The 21080-nt window shown below is 38.5% G+C and overlaps 1 protein-coding gene across 4 annotated transcripts in view; it reads left to right on the top strand.

Annotated features, from left to right (window-relative positions):
• aplp2 (amyloid beta precursor like protein 2) overlaps positions 1-21080 on the top strand; it is a 63515-nt gene that overhangs the window by 39478 nt on the left and 2957 nt on the right. For 2 of the 4 annotated variants that reach the window (XM_087795062.1, XM_087795060.1), the window contains exons 4-15: positions 5018-5130; positions 7499-7722; positions 9084-9307; positions 9721-9888; positions 11177-11310; positions 12034-12108; positions 12201-12359; positions 13372-13500; positions 15592-15691; positions 16455-16637; positions 17348-17383; positions 19570-19652. In XM_087795062.1, the coding sequence (XP_087651188.1) occupies positions 5018-5130; positions 7499-7722; positions 9084-9307; positions 9721-9888; positions 11177-11310; positions 12034-12108; positions 12201-12359; positions 13372-13500; positions 15592-15691; positions 16455-16637; positions 17348-17383; positions 19570-19652 (1628 nt within the window). The remainder of the gene's footprint in view (positions 1-5017; positions 5131-7498; positions 7723-9083; positions 9308-9720; positions 9889-11176; positions 11311-12033; positions 12109-12200; positions 12360-13371; positions 13501-15591; positions 15692-16454; positions 16638-17347; positions 17384-19569; positions 19653-21080) is intronic. The other 2 variants (XM_087795063.1, XM_087795061.1) reach the window with 1 other exon arrangement.

Genomic DNA, 21080 nt, shown 5'->3' with positions numbered 1-21080 from the left:
AGGGTTGGAAACAAAACCGCCAACAATACTGTGTGCCATTACTACTATAACTTCTTTTTTTTGTGAGATATATATTTTTCAATATATTATGTTATCATCATCGTCTACAACAACAAACAGCTGGAAAAAAAAAGAAAAATAAAAGACAAACTTAAATACTGCAAATAAAGAAAAAAACGTATAAATATAGAAATAAAACTGCATCATAGAAATAAAAAATACTGTCACTAAAAGTAAAAAACTCATAAAGAATTACCAAAAGTAACAGACGTCGTGACTCAAACGCTGTCAAAGAAATCCGACGAAGGATATGAGTCACATGTTCTGGTTTCATTACTTGGGAAATACGAAAAACGCGCCTGAGGATATAAACTTGGTCAACAAGGGTCGTGAGTCAGAACACCACACCTTCATGTGTCCACAATCTGCTGCCGTCTTTCATTCGCTCTGATTTACTGAGACTTATTCAGCAGTTTGTAATCCAGCAGACATGTTGGGATCTGATCCGAGGTCTTCGTTTCTCTCCGACTCAACAACATCTCTGTGTCGACGTGCTCTCATGTGTAGCTGCTGCTACTGAATCACGACAGAACCGTCACGCAACACAAACCACAGAAAGCTCCATCTGGACTCCAACCATCTGCAGTATTTAAGACCAAACTTTGTTTTTGAACACAACATGGTTGTCTCTGATTTTACAGATCGTTGATGACACTTCACGATACGGTCTCATCGTTTTTAACGGCCACTAGATGGCACTCTATTCTAAATCTTCTTTGAACCATCAATTCAATGACACATGTTTGAACTGAGAGCGCCACCTAGTGAGGTCTGAAAACAACGACAGTGTTTCATCAACAAATACTGAAATATTATCTGATCTTTTTACATGTTTCACTCTTATGTAGCATAATTAGTCATTTATTTTATTTTTTTCATGGTTGATTTTGGTTTAAAAATACAGATATTGACACATCAGTTTACAAACCAAAAACTAATTTGTAAAATTTAGTTTGTAAAATGTATTATCTAAATTGTATTTTTTCTACAAATGATTGGACACAAACAGGACATTTTTTCTGAAGATAATTGAATTAAATCACAATAAAATATATATTAGATTTATATTGCTAAAAACATTTTTAAAGAAACAAATGCATTTTTCAAATATATTGACAATTGAATAGTACTTAAAAGGGCCAGTGTTATTACCGAATTTTAGATTTAATTGATGTCTTTGAAAATCGTCTTTTACATGAACAGGAACAGGAAGAAGTATCCACAAAATAAAACCAAAATAAGAGCCTCTTTCGTTTGTTTTTCTTTCGTGGATGTAGTTTTTGTTCTGAAGGGTGAAAATAAAGGACAAAAAAAAGAGAAGTTGGAGTTCAAACACACTCACCTACACACACACACACTCACACACACTCTCACACACACAGATGCTCTACCGGCGCTGCCATCCATCACCCACTGCGGTGTGACCATGCAGCCTCTTTTTCTCTCCAGCAGCACCTGTGAGTGTGATGGAGGAGAAACAAGTGTGGACAGATAGGTCTGAGCTTCCACTGCAGCTCCCTTAATTGCTGTACGATGATGATGTTGGCTTGTCGCGCTGCATCACTCCGGCCCGGCGTCGGTGGAAAACCTCCCTAATGAAAGGAGGATTTAACGACGGCGCTCCTCCTCTGATGAGAGATCCTGCGGGGAAGTAAATCCTGCTGTCACCTCGTCATGGAGCGCTTCTGCTTCCCAAGTTACACCACATCATTGAGAACTTTTTCAAGGACTGCTGTGTAGTCTGAACCCGGAGTTGTATTCATGGAAGTCCTGGTCCTCTTTTGTGGGACTTCAGGACCTTCAAGGTTCTAACTAAATGTTTTTTTTTAAACAATAAGATTCAGTTTCTCACGTTGATGGATGTTATTAGCCATTATAATAGTGATGATGCTGATTCCTGTGGTTTTGACCCAAATGCTTATTAGAACCGAGGAAAAAATATGATGATGATGATGAAGATGCGGATGAAGATGATGATGATGATGACAAAGATGATGAAGATGATGATGACGTTGAAGATTATGGGGATAAAAACGATGATAATGATGATGACAAGGATGATTATGATGATGGAGATGAAGATGAAGATGATGATAAAGATAGGGATGAAGATGATGAAGATGTAGATGATGATGACAAGGATGATGATAATGATGATGATGACGATGATGACAAGGATGATGACGATGATGATGATGATGAAGATGATGTTGATGAAGATGATGACAAGGATGATGATGATGAAGATGATGATGAAGATGATGTTGATAAAGATGATGATGAAGATGATGATGACAAGGATGATGACGATGATGATGATGATGAAGATGATGATGACAAGGATGATGACGATGATGATGATGAAGATGATGTTGATGAAGATGATGATGACAAGGATGAAGATGATGATGATGATGATAAAGATGATGATTATGAAGATGATGATGACAAGGATGATGACGATGATGATGATGAAGATGATGTTGATATAGATGATGATGACAAGGATGATGATGATGAAGATGATGTTGATGAAGATGATGATGACAAGGATGATGACGACGATGATGATGATGATGAAGATGATGTTGATATAGATGATGATGACAAGGATGATGATGATGAAGATGATGTTGATGAAGATGATGATGACAAGGATGATGACGACGATGATGATGATGAAGATGATGTTGATATAGATGATGATGACAAGGATGATGATGATGAAGATGATGATGACAAGGATGATGAAGATGATGATGACAAGGATGATGACGATGATGATGATGAAGATGATGTTGATGAAGATGATGATGACAAGGATGATGAAGATGATGATGACAAGGATGATGACGATGATGATGATGAAGATGATGTTGATGAAGATGATGATGACAAGGATGATGAAGATGATGATGATGAAGATGATGATTATGAAGATGATGATGACAAGGATGATGACTATGATGATGATGAAGATGATGTTGATGAAGATGATGATGACAAGGATGATGATGATGATGAAGATGATGATTATGAAGATGATGATGACAAGGATGATGATGATTATGAAGATGATGATTATGAAGATGATGATTATGAAGATGATGATGACAAGGATGATGATGATTATGAAGATGATGATGACAAGAATGATGATGATGATTATGAAGATGATGATGACAAGAATGATGATGATGATGAGGAATATGATGATTATGAAGATGATGACAAGGATTGATGATGAAAAGGCTACAGCTGATGTACATGATGATTATGAAGATTATGATGAATATAAAGAAAAGGATGATGTTGTGTGGTGCTGGTGTGAGTAGGACTACATGTTGTATGTGCTAATAATGTGTGTGCGTGCTTAGTTTTCAGATATGTCATCATTAAACCACGTGTCGGTGTGTATTTGTGTGCATTTCTTTCTTGAACATGTCACTATTATATCAATGTGTGCGTTATTTCTTAGACATGTCACTATTATATCAGTGTGTGTGTGTGTGTGTTCACGTGTGTGTGTGTGCATGTGTGTGTGTGTTCACCTCCTGGGTGGTGCCAAGAAGCAGCGGCTATTTCCAGCTCTCTCTTCCATCCAACCCTCTTATTTTCCCAAACAGTCTATTTTCCTCCTATAGACTCCAGTAGGGATCCAGCTGCTTTGACTCGGGTCAAGTCGGACCACGACACAGTCATCGTGGCAAACCTCTGCGGTGTTTGAATCTCTCTCTGTGGTTCCACTGACAAACGTTTGTCCAGATGTTTGTTTGTTTCAGCCGTTAAATATGTGCGACGTCATCTCCGCTCGTGTCTGATTGGACGAGAGAAATGGTCTTTATATCAGCTGAAAATCACACACACACAAACACAAACGCACACAAAAGCACACAAAAGCGAGTTTATACAAAAACACGTATAAATAGACGTTCAAATACACACACTTAAACATATACAAGCATAAATACACACACTTTGATAAAATCATGGCATGTCTAAAAAACAAGCATACACGCACAAAAACACACACACAAACACACAAATAGTCGCACAAACACAAACGACATGTATATGACAATGCCCTCTTGAAAAAAAAACGTATACAAAAAAACAATCACACACAAGTAAACACAAAAATACACAAACACATTTACACACAAATATTGATGTATTAAGATGTGAAAAATAAGCACACACATACTAAACGTAAAGACACACAAGCACACGCACACAAGTTGATTTAATTATGACACACAAAACACTAACACACACATGGTGTAATGATTACATTTCTGAAAAACAAAGGACTCACACACACACTTTTAACACATAAAACTAGAAAACTTGGAAAGTTGTACACAAAAAACTGGAAGAAACACAAAGGGAAAGACAAAAAATAACACAAACTATATAAGAGCAATAAAACACAGAGACACAAACTTGGAAAGTTGCACACAAAAAACTGGAACACACGGAAACACAGAAAATAACAAAAATTATATAACAGCGACACAAACACACACGGAGACACAAAAACAGAAGGAAAAACACTTCATAAAACATTATGTTGCGCAACAACATAATGGTTCAGAAAGAGTCACACATCTGATGATACACAACCACAAATACAAAATATCACAAATGTAGTACAAGAATGACACACACCAACACCAAGAAAAACAAACAAAGTAGCATAATTACACAAGGCAAAAACACACACAATTACACGACTGACACCAGTGATTTTTTAGCTCCGCTCATGAACCCACACACACACACACACACACACCACTGCGATCGGTGTTGATGGACAGACATTGTGTGTGTTGTTCAAAGGGCATGAATAATTGAGTGATGCGCTCGCATCTGCAATTCCGTTTTTTTTCGTTTTGTTCTCTCGCGCCTGTGAAGCGTCGCCCAGACTCACGTCCGCCGTGTTGTGTTGTTGTTGCAGTGGGAGAGTTCGTCAGCGACGTGCTGCTGGTGCCAGAGAAGTGCAAGTTCTTCCACAAGGAGAGGATGGACATGTGCATCAGTCACCAGCAGTGGCACGCCGTGGCCAAGGAGGTGAGGCGTCGATCTAACCCCCGACAACACAAAAACGTCACGATAACATCAAACCCATTTATTCTTTTACATCTCTTTTTTGTTGCTTCATTATTTATTTCATCGCCTGATTTAAAATGCTTTTTATTTCATTTTTCATGGGTTTCCACAATATCCGCTCGTAGGAATAAACTCAACTCATCTTAGCTCATTAACTTCAGCTCAAATGTATTTTAATATAAGTAAATAATTAAACAAATATATGATAATTTGAGGTCATTTTTAAATATGTCTGCATTTATCTCGGCGCTTATAAGTGAATGACTTGGTTGATGGTATCATGAGTGAGTAAACGGGAGCGAAAATAGTCACGAAAAAAAGTGTTTAATCACAATTTTTAGAATAAATACAATAAATAAAACAACAACATAAAAAAGGACACACATGAGTAACTAAAAACGCTGACAATGTCAGAAACTGTAAGTAAGTAAGAAAGTAATTTTTATTTATATAGCGCTTTTCCAGACCGGGGTCACAAAAGTGCTTAAACAATCAAAACAATATTCAATAAAGTATATATTTTAAAGATCAAGATAAAACTGATAACACAACAGGAGTTCCAGAAAATCAAGGAAAAGCCTGAACAAATAGAAACGTCTTAAGATGTTTCTTAAAGGAGTCAGTAGATCCATCAAGCGCAAAGAGAGAGGAAGATTGTTCCAAAGTTTAGGAGCAACAGCCTGGAAGGATTTCTCTCCTCTGGTCCTGAACCGTGTTCAGGAACCATAAGTAGATTCTGATCCACAGACCTCAGAGCCCGAGCTGGGGTGTAAGGCTGGATCAGATCACTGATGTAAGGAGGAGTCTGACCTAGAATAGATCTGAAAGTAAGAACCAGAATTTTAAAGTTGATCCTGAAAGAAACTGGAAGCCAGTGAAGAGTTTTAAGGATCGGAGAAATGTGAGTTCTTCTACTTGAGCGGGTCAGAATTCTGAATCAACACGAAACACTGAAACGATCCAGGATAAAACGGGTACAGATGAGAAGAACCATCACCACTAAATCATCTCCCCGTCTGTCAAGAGAAAAACACAACAGAAAACAGGAAACACAAAAACAAAATAAAACAAAAACATTGGAAACATAACATGGTTAACTACTTTAATGTAGCAGATAATTGTTGCTAATAATAATTCATCTTGTGTCGGTTCTAATCTCTAAAAATAGAACTAGCTTTCCCTTTAAACTGATTTAAAGATTCATCAGAGATTCATCTCTATTATATTATATTATATATTATATATATATTTTTTTTTCACATGTTAACACTGAGTAATCATGAGAAAATATACTTTAAATCATAGAACCATAGAATCTTAATCCGGTGCAGCAGACAGATGGACAAGTCCGTCGAGCACCCGGAGTGAGACGTCAAAACACCTGGACGTCTCCGTCGCTCGATAAGTATCACGTCAGTTCAGGAGCTGCGTGACTTTCTGGAAGTTCATAAATCGTCCTCCGGCAGCAGCAGCTGAGCGATGGATGGTCTCTCAGGTGAGGAGATGGATCACCGTCCGGGAGCGAGAGGGTCTCGACGCTACGACTGTTGCAGCCGTCTTCTCACTCCTGATGAAAGATTTTTTAAAATATATATAAATAAATCAATTATTTTCAACAATTATTTGCAAAGGGTTTGTGTTCTAAATTTTAGTGTTCTCTTACATTGGGAAAAAAGAAATGGAAATACTAATTTAAACAATTATTTATGATCTCTGTTGCATGCTAACACTAGCTTTATTAGCTAGCTTGTCAGGAAGATTCTCTAATGATCATTAGCCACCTGTTGTATTAGCGTCGTTGCTAAGCTACTTCTGCATTATCGTTTAAAACTCTGGTAACACTTTTTCAGGAGGTTTTTTTAAGGTTCATTGTTTTCGTTTCATTTTTCATTTATTTAAGCTAGTAATGGTCCTTTTTACAATTGAATATTGTCAGTGTGTTGCTGACACATTAGCTAAGCTATGTTAGCAATGTTGGAATGTTTTGCTCACAGCTAACTAGCTGGTAAAGGTTATTCCAGTAGAATTGAGGCTCAACTACTTGACTCCTTTAAGAAACATCTTAAGACATTTCTATTTGTTCAGGCTTTTCCTTGATTTTCTGGAACTCCTGTTGTGTTATCAGTTTTTTCTTGATCTTTAAAGTATATACTTTATTGAGTATTGTTTTGATTGTTTAAGCGCTTTGTGACCCTGGTCTGGAAAAGCGCTATACAAATAAAAATTACTCACTTACTTACTTACTAGTTATTATCCAGAAGTGAGTTCACTCCAACACTTTTTTTCAAACTTGGAATAAAATTCCTCGTCCTCTATTTTCGTCTCCCAGGCTTGTTCCAAGACGTCCTCCGTCCTCCACAGCTACGGCATGTTGCTGCCCTGCGGCATCGACAAGTTCCACGGCACGGAGTACGTCTGCTGCCCCTCGTCCAGCCCGGCCAGCCAGAGTGGACTTCCTTCCCTGCCGTCCCAGGAGGATGACCGCGAGGAGGACGTGGAGGACGAGGAGATCAACATGGATGAAATGAACGAGGAGGACCACATCGTGGAGAGGTTGGAAATCTTTCAAAGTCTATTTTGATCATATGTCTGAAGCTTTAAGACAACATAAATAATTAACGTCTATACACTCTATAGAACTTTTACCTAAAATAACCTCAGACACCAGCAGTTGTCTTAAATTAAAATGTTTTTAACAAAATTTAAAAGGCCTCTCATGCATTTAGATAAATAAATATAATTTAAAAAAAATGCAACTTTTACAGCAGAGGCAACGTAGCAGACAACGTCTGCCAAGTTTTTAAACATGTTTGAGAAAAGATGGCTTTATTATTTATTATTACTACCTTTAAAATCATGAAAGTTGTGTTTTAGATTGTTTTTTTTGTAGTTTTCAAATAAATTAATTTGAAAAGCCATGAATGAAAAAATATTGAATTTAGGAAGTAGAAAATCAAATTCTAATATATAAATATTGCACTTTGGTATATTCATTTATTTTAAATCAAAACATTTCATTAAACAACTTATTCAATTAAATTATTCAAGAAAAGCTTATTTAACCTTTTGATGAAAACATATTTTGAATTCCATTCCTCAAAACAAATATGAATTGTCTATAAAACATTTCAATAAATAAAGTTTAAACATTTCAAATTCAACAAATGGCACAGATATTACCAAAATACTTTTTTTTTTTTTTATACCAGATGAGTGTAAACATGATATTTTTAGAAGAATTGTGATCGTAGTAAAGATGGAATGGAAAAGAAACTGCAGAAGAAATTAAATAAAATTGTAAGATGTTGTATAGTTGATATGCCATAAAAAACATAAACAATATGAGATAAATAAATGTAAGGAAATGAGTTGTATGAAGACTAAAGAAATAAGTAAGTAATTAAGTAATTTTTATTTTAATAGCGCTTTTCCAGACCAGGGTCACAAAGCGCTTAAACAATCAAAACAATATTCAATAAAGTATATATTTTAAAGATCAAGATAAAACTGATAACACAACAGGAGTTCCAGAAAATCAAGGAAAAGCCTGAACAAATAGAAACGTCTTAAGATGTTTCTTGAAGGAGTCAGTAGATCCATCAAACACAGAGGGAGAGGAAGATTCAAATACGCAAACAGGAAGTGTCCAAACAAAATAGGATGAGCAGAAGAATAGAGAACATTTCAAGAGAATATCATCAAAAAGGTTGAATAAGTTAAAAACATGTCAAACTAAAAGCCTATCCGTCAAAACATTGAGTACATTCATGACAACACTGTGGCTCACTGGCCTCAATAATGCAAGAGAGGAGAAGACATGACCTTCTTCTTCTCTGACCTTCTGTCTGCTGTGATGAACTACTCCTCCTCTGTGCTTCACCACCTTCACTCCATCATCTGCTCCCTGTCACCAGCGAGTCGCCTGCAGACGAGGAGCCCACACTGAAGGAGGACCACGAAGACGAGGACGAGGACGAGGTGGACTGGGAGGAGGACGAGTATGAATACGTCTACGGGGACGAGGAGGTCCGAGGGGAGGAGGAGGAGGAAGAGAAGAAGGAGGAGGAGGAGAAGAAGGAGGACAGCAGCAGGTTGTTGGGGAGTCCTGATGAAGACAAGACATTACAGGAAGTGAAAGGTTGGTGAAGACATTTGTCACAGTTAGCTTCCTGTCCAACTGTAGCTGACCATCACAGACAAGATGTGAATGCTTCTGGCTCAGCTCTTTTTGTGCAGCATTAACAGTTCTTAACGTACAGTTTCAACGTATACAACCATCTTCATTATCTTTCAGTAGTATAAAGTTATACCTAACCTAACCTAATATAACAGATATTCAACTGAAAGTGTGATACTATAATTTTTCTGCAATTTCAAATGCTCTCGAGGTTAACTTTTAGTAACGTGAAGGTAACCATGGCAACATGCACCAGTAGACCCTGTGTTCGCAGCTCATCTGTCAGTGATGTTTGCCTTAGAAACGCACAGATGCGCGAACACAGACGTGATGAAGAGGGCTGACATGTGTTGTTGTTGTGCCTCCTCTCACAGCCGTGTGCTCCCTGGAGGCTGAGACGGGTCCCTGCCGGGCCTCCATGCCCCGCTGGCACTTCGACGTGAGCCAGAAGAAGTGTGTGCGCTTCATCTACGGGGGCTGCGGCGGCAACCGCAACAACTTCCAATTCGAGGAATACTGCATGTCCGTGTGCAAGCGCCTGAGTAAGTGTCACCTCGACAACACCTGCTGGAACACTCTGGTGTTACTGTGAGATCACATGACCTTCATAAAACACTCTTCACATGACCTCTACCTCAAACTAATCACATGACCTCCACTTTTCACTGATCACATGACCTCGACTTTGAACTGATCATATGACCTCCACTTTACACTGATCACATGACCTCCACTTTACACTGATCACATGACCTCCACTTTACACTGATCACATGACCTCCGCTTTTCACTGATCACATGACCTCCACTTTACACTGATCACATGACCTCCACTTTAAACTGATCACATGACCTCCACTTTACACTGATCACATGACCTCCACTTTTCACTGATCACATGACCTCCACTTTACACTGATCACATGACCTCCACTTTAAACTGATCACATGACCTCCACTTTACACTGATCACATGACCTCCACTTTACACTGATCACATGACCTCCACTTTACACTGATCACATGACCTCTACTTTACACTGATCACATGACCTCCACTTTACACTGATCACATGACCTTCACTTTAGACTGATCACATGACCTCCACTTTACACTGATCACATGACCTTCACTTTACACTGATCACATGACCTCCACTTTACACTGATCACATGACCTCCACTTTACACTGATCACATGACCTCCACTTTACACTGATCACATGACCTCCACTTTACACTGATCACATGACCTCCACTTTACACTGATCACATGACCTCCACTTTACACTGATCACATGACCTCCACTTTACACTGATCACATGACCTCCACTTTACACTGATCACATGACCTCCACTTTACACTGATCACGTGACCTCCACTTTACACTGATCACATGACCTCCACTTTACACTGATCACATGACCTCCACTTTACACTGATCACATGACCTCCACAAAATACAGGTTCTTCTTTAAAAAACTACCAAAGATTGTTTACTACAATTGTTACTACTGTGGCGGATACATTTACTACCAAGTACATAAAAATTCAAATATCGGTTCTGTTACTTTGACCAACATAACTTCTGTAGAAGTAGCTGACAGTATTCATGGAGTATTCTTCATGACACGAGGGCCAGTCTGACCTCAGTTGTCCAGCACAGCAGAGATACCAACATATTCTGGAGATGTTTCTGGAAGTGTGTCACATTGTGTTAGTGGAGAGGAGGAGGAGGAAGATGGGAGGACGTGGAGGAGAAGATATTTTTTCTCCCAAATTGAATCTGTCTGACAGCATCTGTCCTCGCCTTGTTGTGACCACGCAGCCGTGCCGCCGACCCCTCAGCCCACTGACGACGTCGATATCTACTTCGAGACTCCGGCCGACGACAAGGAGCACACTCGCTTCCAGATGGCCAAGGAGCAGCTGGAGATCAGGCACCGCAACCGCATGGAGAGGGTGAGAGAATCAGAATCCTCTTTAGTGTTCCACCAACTAGGAATTTATTTTAATAAAGTTGTGCGCCATTAAACATTATACATTATACAGGGAAAACTCTTAAACATTATTAAAAATGCACCAAACTAAAATTTTTCCTAACCTTATATTTGTAAAGTAAAAGGTGATTCTATAATTAATATATAAAAAAAAACAATAGTATTTATTACATTAAAAAATATATATTATTTTTTAATTTATTATAACTATTTTGTACTTGAAAACCTGGAAGAATGAACTGACGTGACTGATGTGTATAATATCCTCCAAAAAACAGTACTAAATATTATAAATACATTTACATTAAATTACTAATAATGAAATTCAAATTATTATTTAATAGAAAAGTTGATGATATTGTTTTGATTTATTATGTTGGGGTTTTGAAAATATGTTTTTTATATTTTTACATGTACAATAAACTTTTTCTACTAAATAAATAAACAACAAATAATAGCAAAATGATATTACTTTACTTATAAAATATTAAAAAACAGATATGTTTCCAGGGTTAAATGGTGAATCGTTGTTTTTTTTTGTTTTTTTTTTACAAAAGTCTTACAAAGTACACTATATTTTCCGAAATAATGAAATCTTTTTTTTTTTTAACAATTATATTAATAACAGATCAATCTTATTAGGTCAAAAGTTAATTTAAGTCATGTGCATGTGTTTCCCCCTCAGGTGAGGAAGGAGTGGGAGGAGGCAGACCGCCAGGCCAAGAACCTGCCGAAGGCCGAGAGACAAACCCTGATCCAGGTGAGACCCTTAAGCTCGGGCTGCTGCCTTCACCACTTTGGGTCTAAATAAGTCTGAGGACAGACCCTCTTGACCACCTGTCTCCGCCGCAGCACTTCCAGGCCATGGTGGAGTCTCTGGAGGAGGAGGCAGCCAGTGAGAAGCAGCAGCTGGTGGAGACACACCTGGCCAGAGTGGAGGCCATGTTGAACGACCGCCGCCGTCTGGCCCTGGAGAACTACCTGGCTGCCCTGCAGGCCGACCCACCGAGGGTGAATACACACAATTACACACAGACATATTATATATATCTCTATATATATATATACATATATATATATATATATTCTAGTGATGGTCTGATGAAGCTTCATCAAGCAGTGTCATTATTGTCAGAGTCCACTAGATGGCGGTCTCTGCACTATTTTCCTTTGTTTTGAATTACTGTTCTAATGAAACATCACATCATTTTTAAACTGATGGCGCCACCTACTGACCTCTAAACAACATGACACTGCTTCATGAAGCTTCATCAGACCATCACTAATGTAGACACGCAGATACACACACATGTATACAAACAAACACACACATACACACCTTTATTAACATTCATGCACACACTCTTATACACATATTTGTGCACACACAAATACACACCACCACCCAAACACTTACCAACAATCTCTCACCCACAAACCTATAGATGCATACATACAAACACACACATTCTGGTGACAAACACACACACACATGAAAACATTCGCAGTCTCTTACACAGACAAATACACAAACACACTTAGATACATATACAAACACATGCATTCTCATAGGCTACCACACACATGCAAACACATGCAAACACTCAACACACCCATTCCACTTTGCACACAATTGCCCATACAAACTCACACAAAAATACTTAGATACAAGGGCACACATTTTCTCACATGCTGCCCCACACAACTATGAATAAGCAAACACACACTCTCACATATACGTGAACACACATGTGCTTAAATGCAACGTACAAACACACACAAACAAACACGAACTTAGATACACATGCACACATACAAAAACACACTTTCTAAAATGCACCACACACACACAAACTAATGCACACTCTCTCACACACGCATGACTCTGAATACATAAACAAACACAAATTCAAGTACAGTATCGAAGTATAGGAATATCCACACAGTTTTTTATGTTAGAAATGCTTCACTACATTTTACTACTTAACTTTAGTGCTTCAACTGACAACTGTTGTTCCTTCAGCCTCACCGCATCCTGCAGGCCCTGCGAAGATACGTCCGAGCTGAGAACAAAGACCGTCAACACACCATCAGACACTACCAACACGTGCTGGTCGTGGACCCTGAGAAGGCCGCGCAGATGAAGTCTCAGGTCGGTCGCAGTTGGATGAACATAATCACTGGAAACAAAGCGGTTCACGGAAGAAACAAAATGTAGAATATAATGAAGGAAGAGGGTTAAAAAAAACATACAAAACTAACAGGAAATTTATTTTTGAATATTATTGTTGATCGAAATGTTGCTGGCAAAATGTAAAAAAAAAATCAACATGTATAATTATATATAAATACATTTTAATCATTAAAAAAAATTAAATTAAAAAAACACCAGCTACACAAAATAATTCTGTCAGAGAAAAGAATAGACAAATAAATACAAAAACACGGATTCATGATAATTTAAAATGCAGATTAAAAAAGTTTGTTGTTTGTTGTTGTTGTTTTTTAATCAACATTAGACATAAAAAACTGATATAAATAAATGTACAAATATGGAAGAGAATTTAGAAAAAGAAGCACGAGACATGGAATAAAATAAAAATCGAAAGTAGCTAAATATAATAAATAATTCAAAACCTTAAAAAAAAGATGACCAACAGTTTGACTGGACTATAAAGAAATAATCAAAAATAAATGAAAAAAGCACAGCCAGCAAAATTACAGGGTTTAGATTTCAGTTCCGTAGAATCAATTCTGCCTCAAAGAGGTTTAAGAGAACGTCGAAACATTTAAAATGTAAATGAAACTTCATCATCATCGATCACTCCGCCAGTGACTGAGCAGTAAAATAAACCGCTCGACCGACTTCCCTCCATCATCCTCCATCCAACACTCAGACTGTCGTTGCTGCTGCGACGTGGGAGGAAATCTGAGCGTGAGGAGGAGGGTTTTTCATTGACTCCAGGCTGCAGATTAACACCACGCTGCACTTGTTCTGGGCTGAAGTCTGGGCTGCTGCTCGGGGGATCTGGCTGGAAGCTTTTCAGTTAAACGTTATTCTCTCAGCCTCTGACTCGTCAACAACGATCCGCAGCAGCAGCAGCAGCAGACGCCGCCTCACGGTGACCAGCAGTGCAGCTTCTCGTCCAGACAGAGCTGATGTTCAGACCCTTTGTGTCTCCTGCACATTCCACCTGCTCTTTCTCAAATGTGACCCACATTGAAGTGGGAGTGTGAAGCCTGCTGGGAACGAAAAACTGGGATACATCATCCAGACGTTGTTTTTTTTTTAAAGATGAAGTCCACACTCATGCGCATTGAGTTTCCTGTGAGGCCACATTACTGTATATATACTGGCGTTACAGAGGCGTCACATAATTAGAAAATGTATTTTAATTTTCATGACGATTTGTTGAGGAAAATATATATTTAAAATGTATCTTGATGCAGTTTAAAGAGTACCAGTATAAATTCAAAAATATTATCTTTCTTTTAACGCATGAGGATTTTATATGTGCAAATGATATGAAATCAATATTCTAGTTTGACACTAAATATGAATACTTTATGTATAACAACATTTGTTATTCTGAAAGATAAAATACAGTAAATCAAAAACTTGTTAGCATTTTTTTTTTCTCTGTAAAAATATGTTTTAACATAATTTAATTAATTATATAAATCACAAAAAGTAAAATAATAATGTAAGCTTGAAATAATAAATTAAAAAAATAATTAAAATCGTTATAAAGTTGAGAGAAATATTTGCGTGATTGTGTAGATTCGGTTCTAAACACGTCAACGCAGGCTTCTGTTCAAACAACTATCATCACTCGCTTATGTTGCGTAATAACGTTTGATGTATTAAGTCAACAACTGAAACAGCTGTCTCGATCAGCACAGCGGTGCAACAGCGCCACCTGCTGCCGTTTTTAGTGAACTGCAGCAAAAAGTCTTGAGCCGTGCAGAGATGAAAGTAAATCTTAATGATGACGGTTTAGATTTTTATGTTTGTACAATTATTTTTGAATTAAAGACTAAAAATAAGAGAGGGATTTTTGTCTCTTTTTAAATTTAACTTGCTCAGTATTTCCTTCACTAATAAGCTAGAAGATACTTGCATTTCTCCACCTGCTATCATCTGGGACTTGAGCTGATCTGAACCTGAATGAATCTTTCTTCCTCAAGGCAGAGACTTGAGTAGAGCCTTCTGTCACCGGTTCTGACGAGTGTGTTCTTCCAGGTGATGACCCACCTTCGAGTGATCGAGGAGAGGATGAACCAGAGTCTGTCGCTGCTCTACAAAGTCCCCTACGTGGCCGAGGAGATCCAGGAGGAAATTGGTGAGCGACGGGGCGAAGTGTAAATGGCGTCTCCGGGGTGAACGGATCAAAAGAAAAAAGACTTGTTATAGAAGCTCAGTCAGAACTCTCGTCTCCACTAACAAGCCCCTCGTTTGCTCTCAGCGGTGCCGTGGAAATTATTATTGAGCTGAATTACAAAGCCATGTATGATGTTTCGAGATAAAAAAAAAAAAAGCCAGCCGTTTGACGGAACTGGGTCACGCTTCTTCCTGCCGCTCTGCTGGGAAACGTTTCACATTTACTCTCCAAATATCTCCTGGAAAGATGCTAATTGCTCATTAAGAGGACGAGGAAAACGGACGAGTCGTTCAGAGACGTCACCGTCGGCGAGCTGAGCTGAGCTGAAGCTCTCGGGGCCCTCGAGTCCACAGTGGACAGTTTCTTAAAATGACTCTGTTCACTAATTGGAGACAGAAACGGCTTGTGTGGTTTCCTGGTCGTCATCGCGGACGCTCGGTAGTTCTGGGATGGAACATCTTTTTCATGCTTGTCGGCACATATTTATCAAATGATGATTTAAATATGGAGAAAATCTTTTTTGATTACATTTCTCTTTATCTTATATCGTTGTGAGTCCCTCCAGTACATGGAAAGCCTATTAACAAGAAAAAAAGAACATTTTAAGACAAAAATAGTAGTTTAAAACATGATATTTAACGCATCATATTTAGTTCTTTGTGATTATGAAAAAAAAACAAGATGACTGACAGCTCTTGGCTCACGCTTTGGTGTTCCTCGACAGACGAGCTGCTGCAGGAGCAGAAGGCCGACATGGATCAGTTCCTGTCGTCCATCTCGGAGTCGCAGCCGGACCTCACCGTGTCATCGTCGGAGGAAGAGGAGAGCGTGGAGGTCCTGGTGCCCGAGGGGAAACCCTACCGGCCCTTCAAGGTCAACTCTCTGGGGTCACCTGCAGAACCTGAAGGTACGACCGACAGATTAGGTGTCTGAGCGTCAGGGTCAGAGGTCAAAGGTAGTTCAAGTTCGCTCATGAGAGTTCTACCAGGTGTGGTGTCATTGATGGTGCTCCTGGTGTGTTGCGTCCATGTTAGCAGAAGCATTTGTGCTGACACACAGAATTGTAGTTTTTTTTATTAACTTCTGTCAGTGTGTGAGAGATTTGAAGCTTTCTATTTGAAGGTTTTTAATCCAGAAAGATGTTGTTTGTTAGCTGACGCTAGCTAATACTGATTTGCTTTTTTTTCCACTTTTAAATCAATTTATTTAGTAATACAAATTTACAAATGACCCAAAGGATCAAGAAAACCAGGAAAATGTCCAGACCAAGTTCTGTTTGTCTTCCCTCCAGCTAACCAGTGCTAGCTAGCATCAGCTAACAAACACTGAATCTCAGAAAGAGGGTTTTTTTACCTCTGCGTTTCTATTATTTTTATATTTATTATTTCTATTTCTGTTGTTCGACTCAGTTGAATAATTTCTCCCGTTCAAACCTGAATTTAAACTTAAAAACAGTGACAGTGTGAAGCACAGAAGCCGGGGCTAGGGAACACTTGAATAAACACAAAAAAAAATCACCTTTTTTTTCCACCTGTTTTTAATTTCTCCTTTTATTACACGATTAACAGTTTTTTCTCTTTTTCCTGTTTCTGTTGCTCATTTTCTAACACGATGAAGGAGATTTATCAGACTCCCCACGTGCCTTCAAGAAAGGTTGGTGCCTCTGCTGCGTCTCGTACTCTCCTCATCTGACAAAAATCCCGTCAGCTTTTTCCCTTCCTCTGTTGCCGTTTCTTTCCTCCTCCCTCTCTTTCATTACCCTTTACTTTTCCCGTCACTCGTTCAAATTCTAAGTTCAGATCACCACGTCATCCGCAGACATCATGGTCCGTGTTTTATTCAAGCCTACCGAGGCAGCTGTGGTTTTCTCCACCTCTCAGTGGTCGTTCTGTTAAAGCCGATTGTGTGTTCAAATGGTTAGTGAGTCGGTTGTGTTAGAGGAGCATGAGATGTGTGTAGTTGCTCCTCAAGTTTTGTAATCAAGTATGGAGGTGCCACGCCATCGTGGGCAACCAGCACATTCACAGACAGTTGACATGTTTTACTCCATTTTTCATTTTGACCCTCATCCCTGCTGCTATTCTTAAATGAAAAAAAAAGATGCTGTGTTGTGATTATGTTTGTGTGTGTTTGTGTGTTTGTGTGTCCGCCCCCTGCTGTACCATCAGAGAACTCGTCGGAGCGTTCAGGACTATAGCTGAAACACAAACATTATTCTTTCACAGCAGGGGGTCAGCTGACTGCACCGTACAATAAACCGATTGTGTGTGTTTAGAAGGGAGGGGAGAGTGTGAATGTGTTTAGAAACATGTTTTTTCCAACATTATTCAATAATAATAATAAGAAACTATGTGTTTATGAAACACTAGTATATGTGTAACAGTAGTGTAGCAGCAAAAATAATTTTTGTGTAACAGTAGTTTAGGTGTAACGACTTTAGGTGTAACAGTAGTGTAGGTGCTGAAGTAGTTTGTGTGTTTTAGTATTGTAGATGTAACTACTGGAAAAGTAACAATAGTTTAGGTGTAAAAGTTGTATTTGTGCGAGAAGAGTAGTGTAGCTATAACAGTAGTATTTTTGTAATTGTTGTGTAGGTGTAACAATAATGTAGGTGTAACAGTTGTGTAGGTGTAACAATAATGTAGGTGTAACAGTAGTATTTGTGTAACAGTTGTGTAGGTGTAACAATAATTTAGGTGTAAGAGTAGTGTAGGTATAACGGTAGTATTTTTGTAACAGTTGTGTAGGTGTAACAATAATGTAGGTGTAACAGTAGTATTTGTGTAACAGTTGTGTAGGTGTAACAATAATGTAGGTGTAACAGTAGTATTTGTGTAACAGTTGTGTAGGTGTAACAATAATGTAGGTGTAAGAGTAGTGTAGGTGTAACAGTAGTATTTTTGTAACAGTTGTGTAGGTGTAACAATAATGTAGGTGTAACAGTAGTATTTGTGTAACAGTTGTGTAGGTGTAACAATAATGTAGGTGTAAGAGTAGTGTAGGTGTAACAGTAGTATTTTTGTAACAGTTGTGTAGGTGTAACAATAATGTGGGTGTAACAGTTGTGTAAGTGTAACAATAATGTAGGTGTAACAGTAGTATTTTTGTAACAGTTGTGTAGGTGTAACAATAATGTAGGTGTAACAGTGGTGTAGGTTTAACAGTAGTATTTTTTTTAACAGTTGTGTAGGTGTAACAATAATGTAGGTGTAACAGTGGTGTAGGTGTAACAGTAGTATTTGTGTAACAGTTGTGTAGGTGTAACTGCTATAAAAGTAACATTAGTTTAGTAAGTAAGTAAGTAATATTTATTTATATAGCGTTTTTACTTACTTACTTACTTACTATTAGTTTAGTTGTAAAAGTAGTATTTGTGAAACAGTGGTGAAGAAGGTTTTTGTAGTTTTGTAGTTTTTGATGTTTGTTCTTTGATGCCATGTTGTATCAGGATGTTCTCACTGATAGACAATCGTTTGTGTTGTAGAAGTTTCAATGGTAATGAGAGTGAATCCTAAAACAGAAATGACAAGAACTGTTTCCTTCTGATTTATTCAAAGGTGTGTGTTTGTGTTTGTGTGTCTGTGTATTTGTCCTCAAAACCCCCCACATTCATATTTGACTTGATGACCTAGTTCTGGTTGGTTTTTGTCTTAACGGTATAACTCAGGTTCTACACTTGCGTCTAACTGTCACTTGCTCGATAACTGAAGTCAAAACCGTGTGTGTGAACAAAAGCTTGTTGTTGTCGTTAGACAGATGGATGTTTGTGTGCAGCTGCTTCAGCTTGTTTGTTTGTGTGCGGCCCACCTCGTGACTCCTCCCCCTTACTGTCCTCGCAGGCTCCGCCATGTCGGGTCTGGAGGGTCTGATCGGCGCCGAGGAGAGGATCATCAACAGCAAACCCAAGATGAGCAACAACGTGGTGAGAACCTCCTCGTTTATCACCTTTATCTGTGGTCGGACTGTGTGCTGCCCCCTGCTGGTGTTTGCATGAATCCTGCGCGTGATGGAGCATGTGTTCATGAGACTGTTTCAGAGTTTTGTATCTGGACTCATCCTGCACTGCTGCACCTGTGTCTGTCATGAACTCTGGTTTGTGTTGAACCTGCACGACAATATTGTGTAGCTGACGACAACCGAGACGACGAAACCTTTAGTTGCTTTAATTCACCGCAGTAGTTGGCTTCCTGCAGATTGGTGGCCACTAGAGGGCATCCTATTTTCAGCACACCCTAAAAACTAGTGCTGGTCTGATGAAGCTTCATTAAGCAGTGTCATGTTGTTTAGAGGTCAGTAGGTGGCGCCATCAGTTTAAAAGATGACGTGATGATTCATTAAAACAGTTGTTCAAAACAAAGGAAAACAGTGCAGAGACCGCCATCTAGTGGACTCTGAAGATAATGACACTGTTTCATGAAGCTTCATCAGACCGTCAGTAGTACAAACTACGTTGTTTTTAACTCAACTTCTATTAAGTACTGCCACCAAAATCGGCTCTTTAGAAACTTGGACATTGCCAAAAATTCAATTGTGAATCTTGTTCTTGTTCTTGTAACCTAACTTAACTTTGAGTCCTACACACTCCCTAAAGAATAAGGCAGACCTAAGTCCCTCTGATTGTTGACCGGGTTTAACTTCCTTCTGGAACTTGAGCTTCTCTTCTAAATTATTTTCAAAAACGTAATTTACAAACTGCTATGATCTATTTATTTTTTTGAGTTAATCACCAACACAGTTATAAACAGATGATTTATTTGAACAGCGAATAAACTTCAACACAGAACTTGGGAAGTACTTAAAACCAAATTTAGGTTACTTGAAACAAAATGGCGAACTGCCGTGTCCTCTTTCTTCACACTGCTCTATATAGTGTCGGAGGGTTGGACGCTCTTTGGTCGTATTTAAATTCTAAGTCTATGTTGCTTAGTCGGCTGTTATTTTGTTGGATCATTAGCATCATTAGCATTATGGAAGCTGTTCAGGAGAGATGGCACCTAAAAAGCAACGTTGAGTTTGGTTTGAATGAATGTTGTCAAATCAATGTTGTTTATAAGAACCTTTGTCTATTGTCCATCTACTCGTCCAACTGCTAATAATTCCCCGTTGTTAAAACGACGGAGATTGTCGAGAGAGTATAAGCTGTGTGAGAATGTAAAAAATGTTAATGACAGTTTGCAAAGAATGCAAGGAGGGATTGTGAGGCCTCAACATGTATTTGAATAGTTACACATTAAATGGTCTCTACTTTGATTTTGTTGGATGCAGGAGGTTTTCATAGCGTAACCCGGCAATGAATTAGTTACCATTGTGTAGTAAAAACTGTTCCGGGAAAAATACCTAAACTTAAATT

Source organism: Callionymus lyra, chromosome 7, assembly GCF_982586985.1.
Source record: "Callionymus lyra chromosome 7, fCalLyr1.hap1.1, whole genome shotgun sequence".
Classification (NCBI taxonomy): domain Eukaryota; kingdom Metazoa; phylum Chordata; class Actinopteri; order Syngnathiformes; family Callionymidae; genus Callionymus; species Callionymus lyra.
The sequence above is the reverse complement of the archived record's forward strand: the minus strand, read 5'-3'. Positions and strand labels throughout refer to the sequence as shown.